At 45.4% G+C, this 22,671-nt stretch overlaps 1 protein-coding gene across 1 annotated transcript; it reads right to left on the bottom strand.

The window, feature by feature from the left end:
- Positions 1 to 1,568: 1,568 nt before the first annotated feature.
- QDPR (quinoid dihydropteridine reductase) lies at positions 1,569 to 19,499 on the bottom strand. Its single transcript, XM_045474450.1, has 7 exons — positions 19,302 to 19,499; positions 16,793 to 16,885; positions 13,556 to 13,652; positions 10,706 to 10,846; positions 6,515 to 6,623; positions 5,245 to 5,328; positions 1,569 to 2,231 (listed from the first exon to the last, which is right to left on the bottom strand). Exons 1-7 carry the CDS (start codon positions 19,398 to 19,400, stop codon positions 2,126 to 2,128), a joined length of 729 nt encoding a protein of 242 aa, XP_045330406.1. The 5' UTR covers positions 19,401 to 19,499; the 3' UTR covers positions 1,569 to 2,125.
- Between the last annotated feature and the right edge of the window lie 3,172 nt (positions 19,500 to 22,671).

Here is a 22,671-nt window from a genome sequence, read left to right as displayed (position 1 = left end):
AGCAACTCCACTCTATCCAAAAGAACTGAAAACAGGTACCACATAAATGCTCACAGCCCAATTTACATCAGGCAAAAGTGGACACAATGCTAATATCCACGCACAGACAGGTAAATTGTATACACCAACAATGAAAATACCATCCAGCCCCAAAAAGGAATGAAGCGCTGATACCTGCTACAACATGAACCTGGAAAACCTGTGAAGTAAAAGACACCACGCGCAAAAGGCTGCATATGGTATGATCCAACTCACATGAAATATCCAGAATAGGGAATTGCATAGAGTTCACAGAGATCAAAAGCAGACTAGCAGTTGCCGGGGCCTGGTGGCACAGGGAATGGGGAGTGACTGGGTTTTTTTGTTTGTTTATTTTTGAGAGTGAGAGACAGAACGAGAGGTGGAAGGGCACAGAGAGAGGGAGACACAGGATCCGAAGCAGCTCCAGGCTCTGAGCTGTCAGCACACAGGGCTCAAACCCACGAACCATGAGCTCGTGACATGAGCCGAAGTTGGACGCTCAACCGACTGAGCCTCCCAGGTGCCCCAAGGAGTAACTGTTTAGTGGGCATGGGGTTTAATTTTGGATGATGAACAGATTTTGGAAATAGACTGAAGTGCAGGTTAAATAATACTGGGAAAACACTAAATGCTACTGAGTTTTTCCTTTTAAAATGCTTAATTTTTTTGGGGCGCCTGGGTGGCGCAGTCGGTTAAGCGCCCGACTTCAGCCAGGTCACGATCTCGTGGTCCGTGGGTTCGAGCCCCGTGTCGGGCTCTGGGCTGATGGCTCAGAGCCTGGAGCCTGTTTCCGATTCTGTGTCTCCCTCTCTCTCTGCCCCTCCCCCGTTCATGCTCTGTCTCTCTCTGTCTCTCTCTGCCCCAAAAATAAATAAACGTTGAAAAAAAAATTTAAAAAATAAATAAATAAATAAAAATAAATAAAATGCTTAATTTTTTAATTTGAATTCTACCTCAATAAAAATTGTTGTAAAGAATCAAAAAGGAGGGGTGCCTGGGTTAAATGTCCAACTCTTGATTTTGGCTCAGGTCATAAGCTCAGTCTGTGGGATTAACCCCTGTGCCAGGATCCTCTCTCTTTCTCTCTCTCTCTCTCTCTGTGCCCCTCCTCTGCTGGTGCTCTCTCTCGCTCTCTCTCAAAATAAATATTAAAAAAAAAAAACAAAAACAAATCAAAAAAGAAAACACGTAGTAAAGTCCTTTAAAAACAGCAGCCACTGGTGACTGGGCTTCTGGGCTTTGTTATGCCCCTTACCGGCAATGAGGGGAGTAAGTTCTTTCCCTGGATGTTTCCTCATCTGCACAATGGCCAGGGTGGATCAGATCACTCATTCTCCATTGGTACAGCCACTATCGGCTTCGTGGAGCACTGTTCTAAATACACAGGGCCATCCTGGCACCCCTGGATTCTGATCTGCCCAAGCAGGAACCGTGCCCGTGTTTTTGTGGTGAAAAAGCTGATCTCAGACAGAGCCCGCCCCCTTCCCAGGACTACATCCATCAATGACTGTATTTTAAGCCACAGTTGATTACAGAAGACAACATCATAAATGAAGTGCATTTATTAGGAAGATAAACTCCAAATAACGAGTAGCTCGGAAGTACACTTGGCAACCTCACGGGACGAGATATCTTAACAGAGTCCACGGGATTTTGCTTACACCACAAAAGGAGTTTTAAGGCAGTTCAATTTGGCGGCTACAAACACGATGTGTGTGATATAAACAGAACATTCAAGACTAAGGCCCCCGAACGTCCCCAGTATCAACACATCTCTGAACTAGTCAGGTCGACAGACCCTGTTCAGGACAGAATCCAAGTCTCAAATGCAATTCAGGAGGACGCAGACCCAGAGGTTCTGCTGGATACCTCCTAAACTTGCGCAGCTAACAGACTGTCTGTGCTATTACAGGCCTCCGCCCTCATACCTTATTTCACATGAACATTTTACCCTGTCCTGGGAGAACAACGCACATTAGGAGAGAGGACAACAGGACTCAGTATCTCATACCACAAACCAGATGACAGAAAACAAAGCACCTACACAGACACACTGAGAGAAACAACTTTTCTGGCAGGTCTCCAGCAGGCACGGAGACGAAGCTTAAAAATATGCCAGGGTGAGCTCCGTCTTTCCCTCCGTGGTTACCACCTGGATGAGGCTCCCCGAGTTCGGTCGGTTTTTCTCTATGATCCAGTCGTGGAAGGTTCTAGAACAAAGAAGATAAGCTTTACATTTTCAAAGCAAAACTCTCGACAACACATGCTTATATTCACATCAGTGGCTTGGGGGTAGAGGACAGCAGCAGCAACTGTGAAAAAGCCACAGGGACACATAGCCAGGTCCCCAGTGCCCTCAGTACTCATTCTAATGTCCAAGTGGCAGCATTCGGTGAGACTTTAACTTTGGTTTTTGCATTTTGCTTCATTGTTAGAATCCTTTACAACACAGTAATATGATTTTAAGTGATTTAAAAAAGACTGTAATTAGTTAATTCTAAGAGAAAGACACGTACATACACAATATTTTTAATTTGAGCAAGTGCATACACAAACGAGCAGGGGAGTAGCAGAGGGAGGCAGAGAATCTCAAGAAGGCTCCACACTCAACACAAAGCCTGACTCAGGGTTTGATCCCACAACACTGGGATCATGACCTGAGCCGAAATCAAGAGTTGGACGCTCAACTGAGTCACCCAGGAGGCCCGAATGTGCACAATTCTTTATACTTTCCCATGTTACCTTTCCAGAAATTTAAAAGAAATTCATTCACTTTTTTTTTTTTAAGTAACCATTCATAGACCACCACAGCAATGGGAAAAGATAGCAAAAAAAAAAAAAAAAAAAAAGACTATTACAATAAAATATGTGAAGTGCAGGAATGGGGGAATTAATTACGCTGCATGCAGGGAAGGAACCCTGCCTGGGAGAGTTGGGAAGGCCTCCTCTAAGAAGACAGGAATTAAAAAAGGGCACAGCAAATTCACAAGATGCAACAAGTACCTGGTAATTTTTTTAATGTTTATTATTTTTGAGAGAGAAAGAGAGAGAATGACACGAGTGTGAGCAGGGGTGGGGGGAGGGGGGAGAGGGAGACACCGAATCCGAAGCAGGCTCCAGGCTCCCAGCCGTCAGCACAGAGCTCAATGCGGGGCTCAAACTCACACACCCCAAGATCATGACCTGAGCCGAAGTCGGACGCTTAACTGACTGAGCCACCCAGGTGCCCCACAAGTAGCTGATAATTTCCACACAAAACATTTACATTTGAGTACTTGGTCCCCTTGGACAACCCACCAGCTAGGACTCCGGACCTTCTTCAACTAGGAAGCACTCAGGAGTTTCTGGGATATACTTTGGTAGTGACCAGCAGCCTGCTAGACCAGAGCCGATGTTTAACTGTCAAGCCATTCAAGATCCCACTCCAAGGGCTGAACAAGCCAAGGGCAGTTATTCCATAGACCCAACAGCAAAGCACTGCTAAAACTCCCCCAAAGTCCCATCCATGTTGTGACCCATCTCTGGGGTGGGGCAGGGCTTAGGGATGGCTCTGAGGGAGACCGGTCAGATGGCTGGATGTGAAGGGGAACATGCGTTACTCATGCATGTTTTATACTGTCTTACTTCGTCTTCATTAGCGGTCTGCAGTAGACAAGGGAAACACCATCATAACCACGGAGAGCAAAGGCTAACATACTCCAGACATTCAAAGTACATTTCATGCCAAACTTCATGTGAGTTTTCAAATCCCACAAAGGTGCCATGATTTCTGGAACAGAGGGTGGCTGGGACTCCACTACTTGGCACGAATTCAGAAACGTGACCCCCGATGGATCCATCTAGAATCCAGGTCATAGATGCTATCGGAAATACTGGCTTTTACAAAGAAGCTCAAATGCAAAACACAATTCAAAACTTGGTAGGCAGAAGTAACTGTGGGCCTAGTTAAGACCACAGGCCCTGCGGTCATACTGCCTGGGTCAAATCCTGGCTCTGCTATGTGATCTAGGGCATGTTATTCATCCCCCTTGCCCCCCATGCCTCAAGTCCCCAAATCTTAAATACAGATGACAGGCCCTCCCTCAGTGACTTGCTATGAACATTAAATAAGATTATAGTTAGGGGCACCTGGGTGGCTCAGCTGGTTAAGCGTCTGACTCTTGATTTAGGCTCAGGTCATGATCTCACGGTTCGTGAGTTCAAGCCCTGTGTCGGGGAGTGCAGAGCCTGATTGGGATTCTCTCTCTCTGTCCCTCTTGGGATTCTCATTCTCTGTCTCCCTCTCTCTCTCCCTCTGCACCTCCCCCACTCTCTCTCAAAAATAAGTAAACTTAAAAAAAAAAGATAACAGTTAAAAAATGGTACATGATGACACCTAACAAGTGCTCCATAAATACTGGTTCCAAGCATAAAAGTCCCAAATGCCTCTCAACTTAATTAAAATGAGATGTAATAGCAGGCCAGAAGCACATCCCAAACTTTGCAAACATCTTGTACACAGCTGTCGAAGCAGCAGACACACCGGCTCTTTGGGGTAAGGCCGTCTCCCGCGTTGGGAGGGCAAGGACATCTTCTTCATCTCCCTGTCCCGGGGCCTAGCCCAGCACCTGGCCCACAGTGGGTGCTCGGGGAATACGTACTTACCACATGGAAGGCTGTGGGGAACTGAGATCCAGACAAACACAAAAGAGTGAGAAAGCTAACTCCTTCTCCATGATCTTCAAATGCCACCCATATCCACAAATGGGTGAATGTGATTTCAGAAACAAAGGACACTCTCTGTGGGTCTGTGGCTCAGCACTAACTCAGACACAGGAGCCCAGATGTTCCCTAGATCACCATCTGACTCCCACTCTGCTGCTCCTCGTTAGCAGAGACAATGATGTTACCGGGAACAGAGGTTTACCGAGCACTTACTACGGGTCAGACATCGTGCCAAGCGCTACCACATTTAATCCTCCTGATAATTATGGATTCCATTATACAGAAGGGGAAACTGAGGCCTAGAGCAGTCAGGCCATGCTCAGGCCGGCCAGCTCAAGATTCATGTCAGCACTGTCAACCCCTTCTGAGACTCACTCTGATGTGTCAAATACCCTCCAGAGGCCTGGGAACCTCCCAAAGCCACCTGCACTGGGGAGCTAAGAGAACACAGCCTAGTCTGTAAAAGGCAGAGAGATGGGGCTGGAAGCTGCCTGTTACCGACAGTATGTCAATACTCACTCAACCAGGAACTCCAAGGGCGTCCAGGAACTGAAGTCGGCCTCGGGCATTGATTTCCTGTTCATCGGGGTATCCAGGGTAACCCTGCAGTGCACAGAGACAAGCCTGTTGTGTGTGCCTCCCTTCTGTAAGAATTATGCTGCCCGATCCTCCTTAGCCAGGAAAATGCAATGTGAACCTTTGGCACCAAGGGTGGCCGCATTTACATGGGGAGATCACAGGAGGACAGACAGAGGCCAGGAAGCCCTCCACATATACAGAGATCACGTCCGAGCATAATTCAGTGAAGTGCTCTGTGACTCACCCTTCAGGCAGACAGGAACAAAACAAAAGAGCCTTTTTAAAAATACAGTTTTGCCTTTTCTTAAATATAGTCTTTATTAAAGTAAACTGCTTTGCAATTTGTATCTTCTTCACTCCCTAAAATGTAGCAGACTCATTTCTCACGATTTTTAAAGTGTAATAATAACATTTCTTTAAGTAGGGGAAAAAGACAGTCTCATCCTTCATTTGGGGACTGTTTCCTATGAAACCTTATGATTTTCAGCAAAAGGCTACAGAACTCAGATATGTAGGACTCTCCCAAGAACATTCAGGCCTCAGAAATCATTCAAAACAGCTGGGGGAGCAGGTCACAGAATCACAGAAGCTCACAAACAAAAGGGAGCTGGAAAGCCCTGTGCCCTAGCAGGTCCCGACGTCCCTTTTAGAACTACAGGCAAGAGACAAGCCGGTTGGTGCTGGGATCCTTCCAGCAGGAAGGAACCCCACCTCCAAAGCAGCTGCCTTGCCTGGGGCCAGTGACAGGGACCTTCTTCCAGGTCACAAATAGGAACGTGTCCCAGTTTCCCATATTCTCCCTCAGACACCACTGTCCCCACCTCCCCCCCACCACACACACACACACAAATACACACATGCAAAGACTAAAGTACAATCTCTCTTCCACTGGCCTTACAATGACTTGAAAGAATACAAATATTAAAAAGAAATGCATAGACTACTTTTAATAAGGAGGGACAGAGGGACAGATGGAGGGAAGGAAAGAAAACAAGGAAGAGGAAGACAGACAGACAGACCCGTCCCACCAGCCAACCATTCTGGACAGCCTGGGATGCTCCAACATCTGAAGAAGTATCTTTAGGGCCTCTGGCAAATGTGAGAAGCCAAGGTGACAGGACACACAAGTCCCTGGTGAAGAGCTACTCAAATGTTAAGTCCTGGCAGCGAGGCAGAGGCGGGGAGTGAGCAGGGAGCCCCGACCACTTACGGGAGCACGGCGATGGCCGCAGAGCCGGAGGGCATGCCGCTGTTCTTTCCGGCGAGGCTCTGGCAGAGCTGATGAACAGCACCCTTGGCCATGCCGTAGCCAATCATCCCTGGGAAGGGGGGAGAAAACAGTTCAGTGACCAGTGGCCACCGCTAGTGTGCCCAGAGAACCCCATGCCGGGCTGGGAAGAAGAGAAGGATGGACACCTGTGGAGAGAAAGTGAAAGGGACATAGTATTCAAGGGCACCTACTATTCACCTGGCAGTTGACATTTACCGTAAAAACCATGAGGTTCATCTTATTTTTACTGCTGAGCCAACGGGGAGGCACTGTCAGGGTGAGTACCGTGCCCAGGCTCACACGCAGACTTGCACCGAGGCTAGAGGCCAGGCAAGAGCTGCGTCTAAACCCTCAGGTCGGTAACTTGTGGGCGGGATGGAGCACTCATCCGGAATGCACGCTGCCCAAGTTCAAATCCCAGTTCTTCCACTTACCACTACAGAAATCCCAGGCAAGTTCTCAAAACCTTTCTAAGCTTGGGTTACCCCATCTATAAAATAGGGATAAAGTACTTAATTGCGGGCTCAGCACAGGGTAGGTGCTCCCTAAATGTTTGCCATCAAATTAACAGAAGTAATATGCCCTGGAGTCCCACCCGCTGTTTAAAGTATAGCGATTGAGCAATTTTCACGTGAGTATACGTGCTATTAATTTTCCTTTCCTCCCGCTGGCCAATCACTGTTTGCTGACTGAATGAAGAAGCAAGGCATGTCTTTTACTAGGACCAGTTTCTATGTCCCCCACAGCACCCAGCTGTGGATTCTCACTAACCAACAACAAAGAAGCATGGTTAGTTGTTGCAGACACCTCTCCTCCTCCTGAAAACCACTGTTTCTTTCGAAGATCAGCAGCCTCCTTAAAAAAAAAAAACCCAGTGCACATGCTGTTCAAAGTGTAACAGATGAGGAGGCCTCAAAGGTCCAGGGGGAGGTGGGGATCACAGCCCAGCCAAGGAACCAATCACTAACCTCTTCAACAGCCACCCTGAATTGCAAAAGAGGGTCAAGGTCTCAAACAGTTATTTAGAAGCACAAGAAGGTTTCACCATCTCTGGCTTCTCTGTTTAATCAGGGGCAGGAGGCCAACAGTGATATAAAGATTTACCTCTGCACGACTGAAATAAACCAATGTACAAATCTTATTCATCCAGCCCCAGTCCCCAGCAGACGCCCAGGGGCCCCTCTTCATTCTATTCAAACAATATGATGCAGAAAGAAACAAGCAACCAGCAACAAGCTACCGGCATCCCTAATGGTTTGATTCCGCAGGATTCTACATGATGTTGGTAAGAGGGTCATTTGCAAGATGCAAAAACAAACAAACAAAAAAAATTCATTAAAAAGATAAATACTTTTCCTCTCAATATAAAATGATCAATGTAGTCCCTAAGGACTGATTCCCAAACACAGCACAGATCCCTAAGTGGTCAACCAGTGATTGCCATCAATTCTGATAGTTTATCGTCCAAGAGACAGGAGACAGTCTATAAATAACAAGCCTGAACACAGGAGCGTGGGGTTTTCTGAGTACCTTTCCAAGTGAAACTTGGAAACTTTCCAGTTTTGAACAACCCTTCTTGTGATGAAGGACCACTAAGCCCGTCTGTCATTTGTTTCTGGACTATATACATAGATTTCCCTAGATGACTCCGGGATCGGAATCGAAGTTAAAACATTTCATAACTCAAATAAATTTAACAACATCTAACAAAGAACTTAAAGATGAACAAGCTTATTAACATCTAAAGCAGAAATAGTTGGGTTTTTTAAAGTCTGGAATAAATAACAAAAGTTCACATTTACTACTGACTCTATAATCTTTCTAAGCCATTAAGAGATTTGCAAGTCACGACCACCATATAGAGGAGGTAGTATTATTTATCCCCATTTTACAGATGGCAAAACTGAGGCTCAGAGAGCTTAAGTAATTTGCCAAATATTACACAGTAGGTGGCAAAACCACAACAGAAAACCAACCTGGGTAGTTCTAGAACCTCCCTTTTTTTATATATATAAGTTTATTTATTTTGAGAGAGAGACAGCAAGCATGAGCGTGGGAGGAGCAGAGAGAAAGGGAGAGAAAGAATCCGAAGCAAGCTTCGTGCTGCCAGCACAGAGCCCAATGTGGGGCTCAATTTCACAAACCATGAGATTATGACCTCAGATGAAATCAAGAGTCGGACCCTCAACCAAGAACCCAGGTGCCCCCAGAACCTGCAGTCTTAACCAGTATCCAAAACTATAAATAAAAAAGATATTTAAAGACCAAAACAAAGAAAAAGACTATTTCATCCTTTAGGAAAATTAGTCTTTTAGTTGTAAGGTTTTCTTTTTTAAATGTCAAGCCATTACTCATTTTTCTATTCACTTTCTACTGGCTCTGCCCTGTGTCACCTTTGATAAAAACCAGATCTCAACCAAACCAACATCGAACATTTACACAGCTTTAATTATTGGAATAGCCATGGGCCTGTAAGATCACATGCTCTGAGAAATCTAATGAGAAAGTGAGTGGCAGGAAATTGTTAATTTATTAAGAGGACTCATAGTTCAGTGACTTACATTAAAATTGAAAAGGCGCTCCAGATCTCTACCACTTACTAAAGAGACCCCAAAAAAATTCCCCTCCTTTCTTTTTAACGTTTATTTATTTTTTAGAGAGAGAGAGGGTGCATGTGAGTGGGGGAGGGGCAGAAAAAGAGGGAGACAGAGGATCCGAAGCGGGCTCTGCGCGGGCAGCAGAAAACCCATGTGGGGCTTGAACTCATAACCATGAGATCAAGATTCGAAGTGAAGTCAGTTGCTTAACCAGCTGAGCCACCCAGGCACCCCATTCCCTCCTTTTTTTAAAGAAGAGTTTACTTAGGTGGTCGACGTAGACACTTTCCACCTCCCTGTGCTGTCCCCAACCCCATTTAAATTTCGTTAGCCTCATTCCAAAGGGAGTGCTACGGGTTGAATCGTATCCCCCCTCTCACTCCCAAATTCATGTGTTGACGTCCTAAACTTCAATATCTCAGAAGGTGATTGTATTTGGAGACAGGGTCTTTAAAGAGGTAATTAAGTTAAAATGAGGTCTTTAGAGCGGGCCCTAATGCAATCTGACTGGTCTCCTTACAAGACAAGGACATCAGGACACAGACACATGCAGAGGGACATCCATGTGAGGACACAGGGAGAAGACGGCCATCTGCAAGCCAAGGAGAGAGGCTCCAGAAGAAACCAAACCTTCCCACACCTTGATCTCAGACTTTCCAGCCTCCAGGAACTGTGAGAAAATAAATTTCTGTGTTTAAGCCCTACAAACCATGGTCTGTTTTCATGACAGTCTCCCAGGAAATACACGGAATAAAAAACGCAAAGGAAATCACAGTTCTGTTCTGATGCAGCAGAAAAAGCACACAATTCAGAAATGATCAGGGTTTTGGTTCAAAGTGTAATTACAGCTTACTTATTACATAATGACAAGGTCCTGAACCTAAGTTCTAGTTCGCTTCCCTGTAAATGAAAAAGGTAGTAACAGTCCACCGCAGGATTAAATGAGAATATATGTGAAAGGAAAGAGCAACTATGAGAAGACTCGGCAAGTGGTGGGCATTGTATATACATCGACGCCTCTCATGCCTCACAGTTACGCTTCAGGGAGGTGTTACTGCCATTTACGAGTAAAGAAACTAGAGCAGAATTTGGTCAAAGACCTCAAATAATCTGTTCAAAGCCACTCAACTAAAGTGAAGAGTCCACAGTCAGCTCTCTTACCGAAAGCCCCACCATTTCCAGGGGCTGAGCTGCTTCTCATGGACACACGAACACAGGGTGATGAAGATAAAACTTATTTATTAACTGATTAGTATCCACCTCCTCACCATTCATGCCCTGGGTGGATCCCCGATGAATGGAGTGGTGGGAGTCCCAGATTACAGGACTCTGCACCCACCATGCACATGAAGACAATGCAAACAGAAGGGGTCAGAGTCCTACCCCTAAAAAAAGCCAGGAAGCACACTCCACCCAGCTGTAAAGCCTCCTGGAGGCTAAAGGGCTCCCAGGTCCCTCACCTAAGGAAGCATCCAGCAGCCCAGGGGGCGAGGGCAAGCGCTCCCATTTCACACACTGGGAAACGAAGGCCTACCGGGAGTCCCGTCCAGGGCGGCCTTGGCACCAGCCAAGGTGAGGAGGCCTCCTTCTTTGAGGTGCCTGGTGGCCAGGTGGCTGGAGATGATCGACGTCCACATGCTCTGCTTCCACATCAGGTCACAGTTTTTAAAGAGAGCTGAATGAGAAAACAACACGTGAGCTGAGCATTCGCAGGGAAGAGACTGAAAGGTAAGCTCCACTCACGGCGTCCCATGAGGAGGCGCTGACAGCCACTCCTGCTCCTCAGTCCTTGACTACAAGGTCCAGTACAAAACAGCACAGGGCCGTGGTCAGAGACCTGGGTTCGAATCCAGGCCATGTGACTACCTGAGTCTCAAGTTTCCTCACCTGTAAGGTGGTTAAAATTTTAGCCAATAAATGAGGACTGTTAACAAATAGGCTGAACTGGCTTTAACTCAGAAATTGTTCTACTTTATGAAGGACAGTAGATTTGTAATAAGAACCTATACGTCTAAGTCAAGTTTTACCTGTGATCAATCTGAGGCACTTAGGCTGCATGGACATAAAGAGGGTTCTTATAGAGCACATTTTTTTATGGCTGAAAGTTGAATGCCAGCTTTAAAGACTCTTTAGAAGAAAGCTGCTCAGACAATCATTTCATGCTTATTTTAATCCTCTGACCTTGCCCAAGACATGGTGGGGAATAAGTGGTAACGTGATCACATCACCAGCTGGGCAAGACACCCAGAATCCAGAAAGCAATCCCTCCTGATACCAGAGGAGGGGTCTTCAGTAAGTGATAACCAAGGTATTACATTTCCCGGCTACAAAGAACTAGACAAAAACAAAAGTATGGATCCACATTTATCAATTCTTGTTCCCAAAACACACAGAAGGCCATCAGGGTGTTCAGCCAACCTGATCACCCCACAAAATACCAATTTTATATTTAACTGATTTCACAGAATATCAATTCCTTTTTAAAGAGCTTTGACTTTGTGGGTCCAAGCCCTGCGTCGGGCTTGACACTGACAGCTCAGGGCCTGGAGCCTGCTTCAGATTCTATGTCTCTCTCTCTCTCTCTGCCTCTCCCCTACTCACACTGTCTCTCTCTCAAAAATAAATAAATATTTTAAAAATTAAAAAAGAGAGCTTTGAATGATAAACATAGAAGGAATAACAAAATTTAAAAACTGCTGACTCAGGCAGAGATGATCAACGGAGGCTTAAAACCAATAGGTTTGGGGAATTTGAGACCCTCGAGGTGCTTAAAAATAGGATCCTCACACATGATGCCGAAGTAGCATCCCACGGATCACTTACTAATCGCAAACAGAAAAACGTACCTTTACGATGGAAGTCTGCTGCTACCACCCTAATCAAGCACCGTTTGGCATCACTAGGGGTCGGTACGGTGATCTGACAGGGTAAGTGTCCCCACACGATGTCACAGGAAGCACACATCACTCAAGAGGATCTCTCGCCTCCAAAACATTCAACTCGAATCTAGTTAAGTCTCTAGACCTAAATTCTAGTTCACAAGAAATACCATGGACAGAGGAACAGGTAAATGACACCTTACAGAAATGGCTGGACAAATTCGGTCTGTGGAACTTTCTCTGGGAAAAGTGCCCTCTCTACCACCAAGTCTATCACAAAAGAAAAAAGTAATTCTAGATTAAGAGACTAAAAATAACAACAAGATGCAATGCACAAACCCTGACTGGAAAATACATTTAGGCGGAAAAAAACTATAAAAGATTTGGAATAAACTGGAGAATTCGAATACAGGCTGAGTTTTATTAATCTTATAGAATTATTGGGGCGCCTGGGTGGCGCAGTCGGTTAAGCGTCCGACTTCAGCCAGGTCACGATCTCGCGGTCCGTGAGTTTGAGCCCCGCGTCGGGCTCTGGGCTGATGGCTCAGAGCCTGGAGCCTGTTTCCGATTCTGTGTCTCCCTCTCTCTCTGCCCCTCCCCCGTTCATGCTCTGTCTCTCTCTGTCCCAAAAATAAATAAACGTTGAAAAAAAAAAAAATTAAAAAAAAAAAAAATCTTATAGAATTATTATTAATTTTCTTAGGTATGGTCACAGTATTAAGATAACGTAGGAGAATGAGTTTACTCCCTGAAGATATATGCAGAAGTGTGTTGAAATTCTTACTTTCAGATAGTTAACAAAAAAATACACACGCAGAATACATATGCACAAAAAAACAAGAAAGCACACGTATGGCAAATGTTAATATCTGAATTTAGAGGGCACAGGGTGTTCAATGAACTGTTCTTCCAATTTTTCTGTATGTTAGAAAATTTTCATAATAAATATTGGAAAACATACTCAGCTTTAATAAATGCTCAATTTTTAGTCCTTTTTTTTGGAAATTTATTTGAGAAAGAGAAAGAGAATAGGTGCACACGTGGGTCTGAGGAGAGAGAGAGAGGAAGAATCCCAAGCAGGCTCCGTGCTGTCAGCCCAGAGCCCCAAGAGGGGCTCCGCCTCACAAACCATGAGATGGTGACCTGCGCTGAAATCAAAAGACAGATGCTTGACAGACTGAGCCACCCAGGTGCTCCTTGAGTCCTTCCGACTTTCAGAATGATCTATTTCATACACATCCTCCAGTTCCCACCCAGTAATAGGCCCTGAAAGACTGGGATGGAAACAATACTTATTCCATTCTGCTTCTACTTCAAACTTCAAACTTAACGTCCCTCTCCCGTACCCCCCGTTATGGGAAGTGTTTTCTTCATCCGTCAAATGGGATGTTAATCCCTACTGCACAGACCTACCAAAGGTTCTGGGAGAAATACAAAAAAACCTGTCTTTGCCAGCTGGACAAAATGCAGAGCAGAATGAATGATTCACTGAGAAAAGGACTCACACTTGGATTTGGCATTGCCTCCGGCCCATCCTCCAGCCACACAAAGGATTGCGTCCACCTTCTCTTCACCCAAGAGCTTTCCGACCTCAGCTGTCACCTTAAACAAAAGGGACAAAAAAGGTGCAATAAGCAGTCAGGTAAACCCAAACAGACTAATGTCCTTACAGATGCCTCAGTTTATTTTTCACTCATTTTGAAGTCAGTTACCAGTACCTGGCAATTAACCCTTTGAAGATTAGAGGAAGGACCAATCTACAGTAAGCAACCCAACTACATTTCAATGTGATTTTTAGAATGCAATCTAGAGTCTTCTTTTGGGATGGTTAAGACATTAGCACCCCTGGAAGAGAGCAATGAATAAAGAAAAGCAGGAAAAGGTTTTTAAAAAATCACCGAGAGCTTCAATGCCCACAGCTAACCTTCCGGTCTATTTCTTTCCAGACTTTCTTCACACATCACAGAATCTCAATCTGAGATAATCTATTCTTTTCTACCCTCATTACAAACATCCCTTTAACTGCAACTCCAAACCATAAGTGCCAACAGGAAATATTTTTAAAAAGAGCAACAAAAAATAGTCAACTATACTTCATGTAAAAAAAAAATATAGTCAATGGCAAAATGTCAGTAAATCCCAGGTACATGGGTGATCTTTTCTCTCTTTACTTCTGTTTGAAATTTTTTAAATGTTGAAAATACATACATGTCATTTTGTTACAATTTATTAACACAAAAATCTGGCAAGACAGGCAAGTCTGGCCATCGACCGCTTTCACATTTCTCCAGAATGGCTGAAACGACTTAACCCAAGACCGTGTATCTTTGCCTGTGGTAGGTTAGTCCCCTACCTCTTTCCCCAGCAATTTCTGAAGCCTCACATCACTCCTTCAAAGAGAATGCTTTGGCAATGGAAACCAATCTTTCATCTCCCTACACCCCATACCTACATCTTTCCTTTTAAGAAATTCCTGAACTTCTGAATTCTTAAACCAAGTCCTGTTACCAAGAGCCCAGATCCCAGCTGACAGAAGTTGGCGATCTCCCAATGTCCATATGTACACACAACCTTGTGCATGCTCATCTTTTCAGGGAAACATGGAGCCGGAGAAACGAGGCACCTGTTTGACTTTTACAACATCTATGCCTTTAATTCCTTCCCCTTAAATTTTGCTCTCTGCCCAATGGTTTTCCATAGACTTAATGCCTTTCTCATGTCTTCATCTCCTATCTCTAGTGAATCTCATGCCTAGGGGGCCAATTTTACATGGGTTAGGATTAAATTTCCTCTTCTGAAGCCTTAAAAACAAACACTGGAGGTCATGCTGTTTATCTGGAGCAGAAGAGCCAGTGACAGACACTGATCACAGAGAACCACAGCCAGAAGAGCCGCCACCCAGGTGCCCCACAAACTCCCCATTTCTAAAAGGGAGATCAGTCAGAAACGTTTTGTGAGTGTTACAGAAGTGAAGCAAGTTGATGTGAATAAAGCACTCAGGATGATGCCTGACAAAAAACTATGCCTTGTTGGGTTTTATTATTAAGCCCATTAAGGCCAATAAGTAATCATTAAGTACAGGAAATATTAGGATCAGATTAAGTAAAAACAACAAAAATCTATATTCTGGAAAGTCAGCTGGCTTTTTATATTCTAACCTCTGTGAAACCGATGCTCTAGAAAGAGTGAGTGAGCAGGAGTATCCTCAGTATGGGCTTTTTTTTTGTTTGTTTTTTATTTTTGGACTTATACACACATGTTTGGAGAAATGGACTGGAAGGAAATACTACAAAACATTAACTGCATAGTGGAACTAAAAATGACTTCCCCGTTCTTTTTGCTTAATTGTATTTTCTACATCATACATGTATCACCTTTAAAATTTAAAATATTCTTGGGACACCTGGGTGGCTCAGTTGGTTAAGCATCCAACTCTTGGTCTCAGCTCAGGTCATGATCTCACAGTTCGTGGGTCTGAGCCCCACATCGGGCTCCGTGCTGACAGCGTGAAGCCTGCTTGGGATTCTCTCTCTCCCCCTCTCTCTCTGCCTCTCCACTGCTCACATGCTCGCTCTCACTCGCTCTCTCTCTCTCTCTCTCTCTCTCAAAATAAATAAATAAACTTTAGAAAAAATTTTAAAACACAGCTAGGACCATTAAACATCAGACCCCCAGTAGTGTTCAGATTACTAGGGAGAATGTAACTAAACAAAAAGCAGACTCTGAGCTTACTGAAGTTGTTAGTTAAGTCTCTTATTAGGAAATCCCATGCTCTCTACTCCACCACGAGCTAGCTTTTTGGCCATGTCACTTAGTGTCTCATCTCCTAAGCTATAAAATGGGTCTACCCCCACCTGGCCGCCTGCCTCACTGAGTGCTTGCCTGTAAAAGTACGTCACATCACACAAAGAATAATGCGGAGATTTCCTTGGGAACGTGAGCTGCAGCGCTGACATAGAACCAGAGAGCACAGTCCCCCATGCAGCTTATGGGAACGGCTCTTCCAGAAAGGTCGGCCCATGTAAGAGCATCTCTGATATTTATACCAACGTGGCCATCAAACTGTCACTGTCCTTCTGGGCAGTGACACTATCACAGGGAGAAACAGGGGTATTTCACAGTTTACTTTATGTGTTCATTGGACTTCTTGTTTTACAATAAGCATATCATTGTATAATTAAAATTACCCTGTTTTGTTAGGGTTCATGCTTTGAACTAGGGAGCTCCACTTTTTAGAATGCATCCTAAATAATCAGAGATAGAGACAAAGATGTTCAGCACAGGATTCCTGATAACGGTAAAAAAGAAAAACTGCAAGCCATTTCAACGTGCAGGAAGTAGAAACTAAAGAAATTAAAAAATACATGCTGACACAGAGGGGTTTTTTCAAGTGACTTGAGAAGTATTTAAATTAAGTATTAAGTTAAAAAAAAAGCTGACCATAAAATATAAAATACAAGATTATCTCAACTTACAAAACTAAAAACATATAGAATGCATAGGAAAGACAAGAAAATGGGCCAAAATGTGAAAGTGAGCTAAAGAAATGGATTATGAGTAATTTATCCTCTTTATATTTTTTTCACTTTTTCCAAATTTCCCCCAATGAGCACAAATGGCTTTCATAAACAGAAAGCACTAACTGGAGAAAAAAAAAAAAAAAAAAAGAATGCATTACCAGAGGAAACCACTCCCCAGGGTTTCCCTACCACAATGCTCGGTGGGTCTTTTTCTGGAATTACCTGGTCGGCCTGCTCTGTAAATGAGTCCGTCATTCTAACCACGACACTGGCACTAGCCTCTTCATTCTCCACCACGTCGATGCTGGCAACCCACTGGAGTGAAAGAGAAAACAGCTTTGGTCAAGAGACAATTAGTTGTTTTTCCAGAAAGATCCACACTCAGAAATGGGGGCAGTGTAGACAGATGAGAGGCTTAAATGAAAACCCATCAGAGATAGAGAACAAACTGAAGGCTGATGGGGGGTGGAGGAGAGGGGAAAGTGGGTGATGGGCACTGAGGAGGGCACTTGTTGGGATGAGCACCGGGTATTGTATGGAAACCAATTTGACAATATATTTTAAAACAACAACAACACCAGAGAAAGAATCTCACTACTGACCTCTCATGCTCCTTACACACATATGGCTTCAGCCAGTCCACTCCTTACTGAGCCCCAGCCTAGCCCATCTGCCCCCAAACACCTCACCTTCCTCCTCCACTCTCACCTCTTAAGGCAAACCCTGCACTTCCAGCGACCCCTTGACCAGAGCAAAAAAGCAAAACGGCTTTGTTTGTAAAGGGCCAGAAAGTAAATACTTTAGGCTGGCCATATGGTCTGTGTTGCATCTACTCAAATCTGCTGTTGTGATGGCAGAGCACCCCAGACAATATAGATAAATGAAGGAGTGTGCCTACATCCAATAAAACTTCAGGCACTAAAACCCCAGAAATGTGAATTTCATGTAAGTTTCACATGGTACAAAATTCTATTTTTTTTTATTTTTTTCCCCAACCATTTAAAAATGTGAAACCATTCTTAGTTCTTGGGTTGTACAAAAATAGACAACAGGCCTAGTCTTCCCGGGAGGACTAAAGTTTTCAGACCCCTGCCCTGGAGCACAGAGGGATGGCTTTGGGTTTGGGAATCAGAACAAAGTTTGAATCCTGGCCCTGCAAGACAGTGGCTTTCTCATAGAGGTTAACAATTAACAGGATTAATGTGAAAATTCACTGAAATGGAGCATGCTACAGCTCCTGGCACAGGTGACACACAGTTCCTACTCAGAAAGTTCCAGGGCCCTGAGATATATATCTCTACCACAAGCTATGAAGAACACAGCATCTATTTAAGAACACTCACTACTTCTATGTCACCAGCCACGGGGGGATACAGACACAAAGAAAAGGTTGTATCCCAGTCCCTCCCAGAGTACCTAGAAATGTAGGGGTGGGGACAGGGGAGACAGAGTCCAAGGTAAATCAGCCTGTCAGATTCTGCCAAGTCAGAAATAAACCAAAGTGGCCCCAACAGGGGGAAGTGCCCCCACCGGGGAAAGGCACAGCTCTCACATCTGTAACACATGGATACCAACAGGATTCACTAAATTCAAGTTTGGGGAAGAGTAAGTGAAATTAATAAGAGTACGTGAGAACACAGTGCCTAGCCAACACTCCTAATAACACTGTCACCACCATCCACCTCCACAGACCCTGGAAGATGGCTCAAATAGTCTTCCAAGTGGAGTAAAAAGACGGTGGTGTGCTTAGAACCCATTAAAAGTCCTATACCAGAGGCTGAGCCAAAAGAAAATCCTGGAACCCTTTCTTCCTGGTCCCGGGGCTACCCTGGCCCAGGCTGCTGCTACAAACTAAAACCCAGAGGCAAAACTCCCCAGAGCTCCAGCACATTTTGTGCAAGTGACAGCTGCAGGGAGGAGACAGAGGGCGGGGTCCCCACCAGAAAAGCACTGAGCCCTCCAGAGCTGCTGGGGTCAGGGTCCCTGGCCATACGTCAGCTCCGCTCCTACTAGCCCCCTACAAGAAGCAATACCCGATTATACAAAGTAGTTCAAATGGTCTTTCCAAAACAAAGAAGCCACCAGCATTGGTGGGGCTGAGCCTTCCAACAATCAGGTGCAAGGCTGGCTGAAAGAACCGGGGTAATTATAGTAATACTAATAGCTAACATTTAAACAGCCTTTACCACAAGTCAGATACTTTACAAGCACCCCAATGATCTCATTCAATTCGCACAAGCCCCTAAGGGGTAAATACTAGTATTATCCCCATTTTAAAGACGGGGAAACTGAGGTTCGCGGGCTTTAATCAATCAGTTAACGACTAGTAACCCGCGCCACGCAGTCTAATTCCAGAGCCTTCCTTCTCATTGTTTCTCCATGTACCCTCAAGCCCGCTCCTCTTTATTCCCCTCTGGAATTCTCTCCGAAGCCATTCCAGACTTTCTGGGCCTGGCGGAGCGGGCAGCCCCATCCCCCACCTCCTTGCAGAGCAAAGGCCCCGCACCTAGGATGCGGCGTAGGCACGCACTCGTAGCCAGGCACAGAGCAGTAGACCTGTGCACGCACGTGCAAGCACTCACGTCTGGCCCTGTACACGGGCCCCGGGCTTTAACCAGACTGCCCTCCAGGGCCGCACCGGTAAGCCCCTCCGCTCCCCAGTCACCAGCGTACCCGCCCGCCACCCAACCCGAAGGTGCCGCAAAGCCCCGCGGAGACCCGGCCGAATTACCCAGTTGCGGGCCCGGAACGCCTGCACGCATCGGGAGCCGAGCGCGCCCCTCCCGCCGTACACCAGCACCCGGCGCGCCTCTCCAGCGACCGCCGCCATCCCGCTCCACCTCCCGCTGGGCTCCCGAAGCTCCGAATGCCCGGAGCCCGAACGCGGCGCCCAGGCTCGCCCGGCCCCGCCCCGGCCGGCCCACCCACCGGGCCAAGAGGGACCGCGCGGCCGCCGAGCCCGAGCCGCGCCCGCTGCTGCCCCCTAGCGCGCGGCCACGCACCTGACAGCCTGAGGGTGCGCAAGCCGCGCCCCGGCGCCCGCCGGCCTGTAGGCGCTGGGCCCCCGGGATGTGCAGGGCGCAAGGGTGGAGAACAGGTGTGCGCGCGTGTGGGTGGCGCCCGCCCTCACGATGCTGAGTTCTGTGGGGAAGACAGGACAAACCACGTATATGTTTTAACCTTTAAATAAGAGTGAAGGCTCTGAAGCCCGATGCCTGGCCCCCTATTTAATAGCTTTGTAGCGCTAAGCAACTTGCTTAACCGCTCTGTGCCTCAGTCTCCTCTCGGTAAAATGGGAATACTAATAGTCTGTCCTCCTATCGTTTTGGAAAGGATTTTAAAGGATAATACTAGAGTTCTGAGAGCAGTGCGTGGCTAGTAGTAGGAGCTCAAAAAATGCCGACTGAGCATTATTATTGTTTTTGCCGCTACTTTTGTTACAATTCGCTGGACTTCTTAGAGATTGTGAATTTCAGTGCTCTTCCATTTTGGAGGTGGAGATATTTAAATATCTATTTGGGGCCGTATTTGAAAATTAAAAATTGCCAAAACGATACAAAAATTATAGTATACTATATTTTAAATGTCGAACACTTCACAAATTAATGCTTTTAAAACAAACCCAAAAAAACTACGAAAATTATTACAACAGTTCAAAAAAATATGAGTACATTTGACACAACAGGCCTTTAAGGGTCTGGTAGAGACACAGCTGAAGATGTGAAGTCCTATAATACTGTCCTTGGACCTCTATAACTCTTTGTAAGCCCCCATTTGACGAGCATGTTGAAGGTCCACAATTAAGCGCCACCAAATGGTACCAGCTGTCCCCACTGACAGAGCCTACCATTTTCTTTCTTGTAAATTAGTGACTTCTGTCCATGGAATGTGCCCCTAATACAGAGCTTCTCAATCCCAGCACTATCAGTTTTGTGGGGGCAAAGGGGAGGGCTGTACTGTGCATTGCAGGATGTTTACAACATCTCTGGCCTCTACCTCCTAGATGCCAGTAGAGGCCTCCCCGCCCCTCCAGTCATCACAATGAAAAGTATCTCCAAATCTTGCCACGTGTCCCCTGAGAGTGTTTCAGAAAAACCCAAGTTCGGCTGCCCTTCACTGGAAAAGAGAGAGTTTTGAATGGAAAAGAATATGAGTTTTATTCGGGAGGCTGGCCACCTGGGGAGAAGGTAGACTCCTGTCCAAAAACCAACTCCAGGGTTTTTGTCTGGTGCAAAGACTTTTGAGGAACTTTAGGGCAGTTACTCAGTAAAAGGGGAGCGCAGTGGTCTGTAACACTTCTTGATTGTGTGCAGACAGTATCTCTGTTATCTCTTGGAGGTTGGAATTTGTTGGTGCCCCAGGAGAAAGGTTGTGCAAGAGGCTTTGGTTCTTCCTAGGAAACAATGCATGATCTGTAGATATACAGAGAAAAGTTTAGTTAACCAGTCACTCAGGCTAAAGGTGCTTGCTAAAACTTTAAAGACTACTGGGGCGCCTGGGTGGCGCAGTCGGTTAAGCGTCCGACTTCAGCCAGGTCACGATCTCGCGGTCCGGGAGTTCGAGCCCCGCGTCGGGCTCTGGGCTGATGGCTCAGAGCCTGGAGCCTGTTTCCGATTCTGTGTCTCCCTCTCTCTCTGCCCCTCCCCCGTTCATGCTCTGTCTCTCTCTGTCCCAAAAATAAATAAACGTTGAAAAAAAAGAACACAAGTCTCACCAACGGCTTAGTTTATAAAAAAAAAAAAAAAAAAACTTTAAAGACTACTAAGTTGGCTGGAGGGGCCAAGGCGGGGGCCTTAAAGGGGCAAAATCACCCTTTGTTGAGAACTAGTGCCCTAAAACTATTGTAACCTTCTTGACAGCAGGATCCCACGTTGTACATCTTTGTGTCACCCTCCACCCATACACAGTGTGTTGTACACAAAAGACTCACAGATATTTGCTCAATATACTTTGCCAGATAAGGCACACAGAAATACTTTCATTTGGGGAACAGTGATGAAGGAACATAAGGGGCAAGCTGACAGGCCACTCACACAGCCTCCCCACTCCTAGATGGGATGTGTGATATTCCTCGGACACTCCTGGCTACCCAAGAACAAAGGAAAGGAGAAAAACAAATGGTTAACGGATAGAGATCATAGTCCTGCAGGACCTAAGTCTCCATCACCCCCGCATAGTGATTTGGGAAACAAAGGCAGAAGGAAATGGCAGATAGAACTACATTTCCTTATAAACCTGCAGCCAGCTGACAAATACATGAGGCCTGCAGAGTAAAACTTTTCTCCAGGAACTCCCCACTGTCTTAATGCTAATTATTTGCTTAATGCTAAAACAACCTTAGCCTGATAATAGCTAGGACACTATCCTGGGAGTCTTTTTTAGCATATGAAAATCTCACAGGAAACTTCCCCTGGACTTTACCTCCCCCAACTCCATAGTATATAACCAATCTCTCCTCATGGTCCCAGGGCAGCTCTTCCTGCCCACGGGTCCTGTCCCCATACTTTAATAAAATCACCTTTTTGCACCAAAGATGTCTTGAAGAATTATTTCTTGGTCATTGGCTCTGGACCCCACAAACCCCACTGTCACCCCAAAAAACCTCATCAACAGGATACAGTCCACAATGCAGTTTATTAAGAGAAGCCTTCGTTACTGGGAACAGAATTGCTGGAAGACTGGATGAGGAGGTTAACATTATTTATTTGGTGTCCTCTCTATATGCCACGGTGTGCATGTACTATTTCATTTTGCTTTGTACAACAATCCCATGACAAATTAGAAAACCAAGCCATGAGAACCTCAAGCACTTGCCCAGAAGAATAAGAATTTGAACCCAGGTCTTCAATAAAGTTCTACTTACTTAACCACACTTCCATTCAGCATGGCAAGAGCTTGCTAGGAATCGTTTGTTTCTTGTATTTTTCTAAAATAATTTTTCTAAAAATAATTCCTTAATCCCTAAAAACCCAAAAGTTGACAAAGGTCCATCATCTGGGGCTGAAATACAATGCAAACGTGTTACACAGGTCCAAAGCATGCTTACCATTACAATAAGAATAAGTAACGTTGGTTATTAATGTGCCATATTATATTATTAT

This window comes from Leopardus geoffroyi, chromosome B1 (assembly GCF_018350155.1).
Source record: "Leopardus geoffroyi isolate Oge1 chromosome B1, O.geoffroyi_Oge1_pat1.0, whole genome shotgun sequence".
NCBI lineage: Eukaryota > Metazoa > Chordata > Mammalia > Carnivora > Felidae > Leopardus > Leopardus geoffroyi.
This window is presented reverse-complemented; position numbering and strand designations above follow the sequence as displayed.

Coding starts and splice junctions, on each gene's coding strand:
- QDPR (XM_045474450.1), bottom strand. CDS start 19,400: ATGGCGGCGGTCGCTGGAGAGGCGCGCCGGGTGCTGGTGTACGGCGGG. Junction 13,653..16,792: donor TTACAGAGCAGGCCGACCAG/GTAATTCCAGAA, acceptor CTTTTGTTTAAG/GTGACAGCTGAGGTCGGAAA. Junction 5,329..6,514: donor GCGGCCATCGCCGTGCTCCC/GTAAGTGGTCGG, acceptor TGTGCACTGCAG/GGTTACCCTGGATACCCCGA.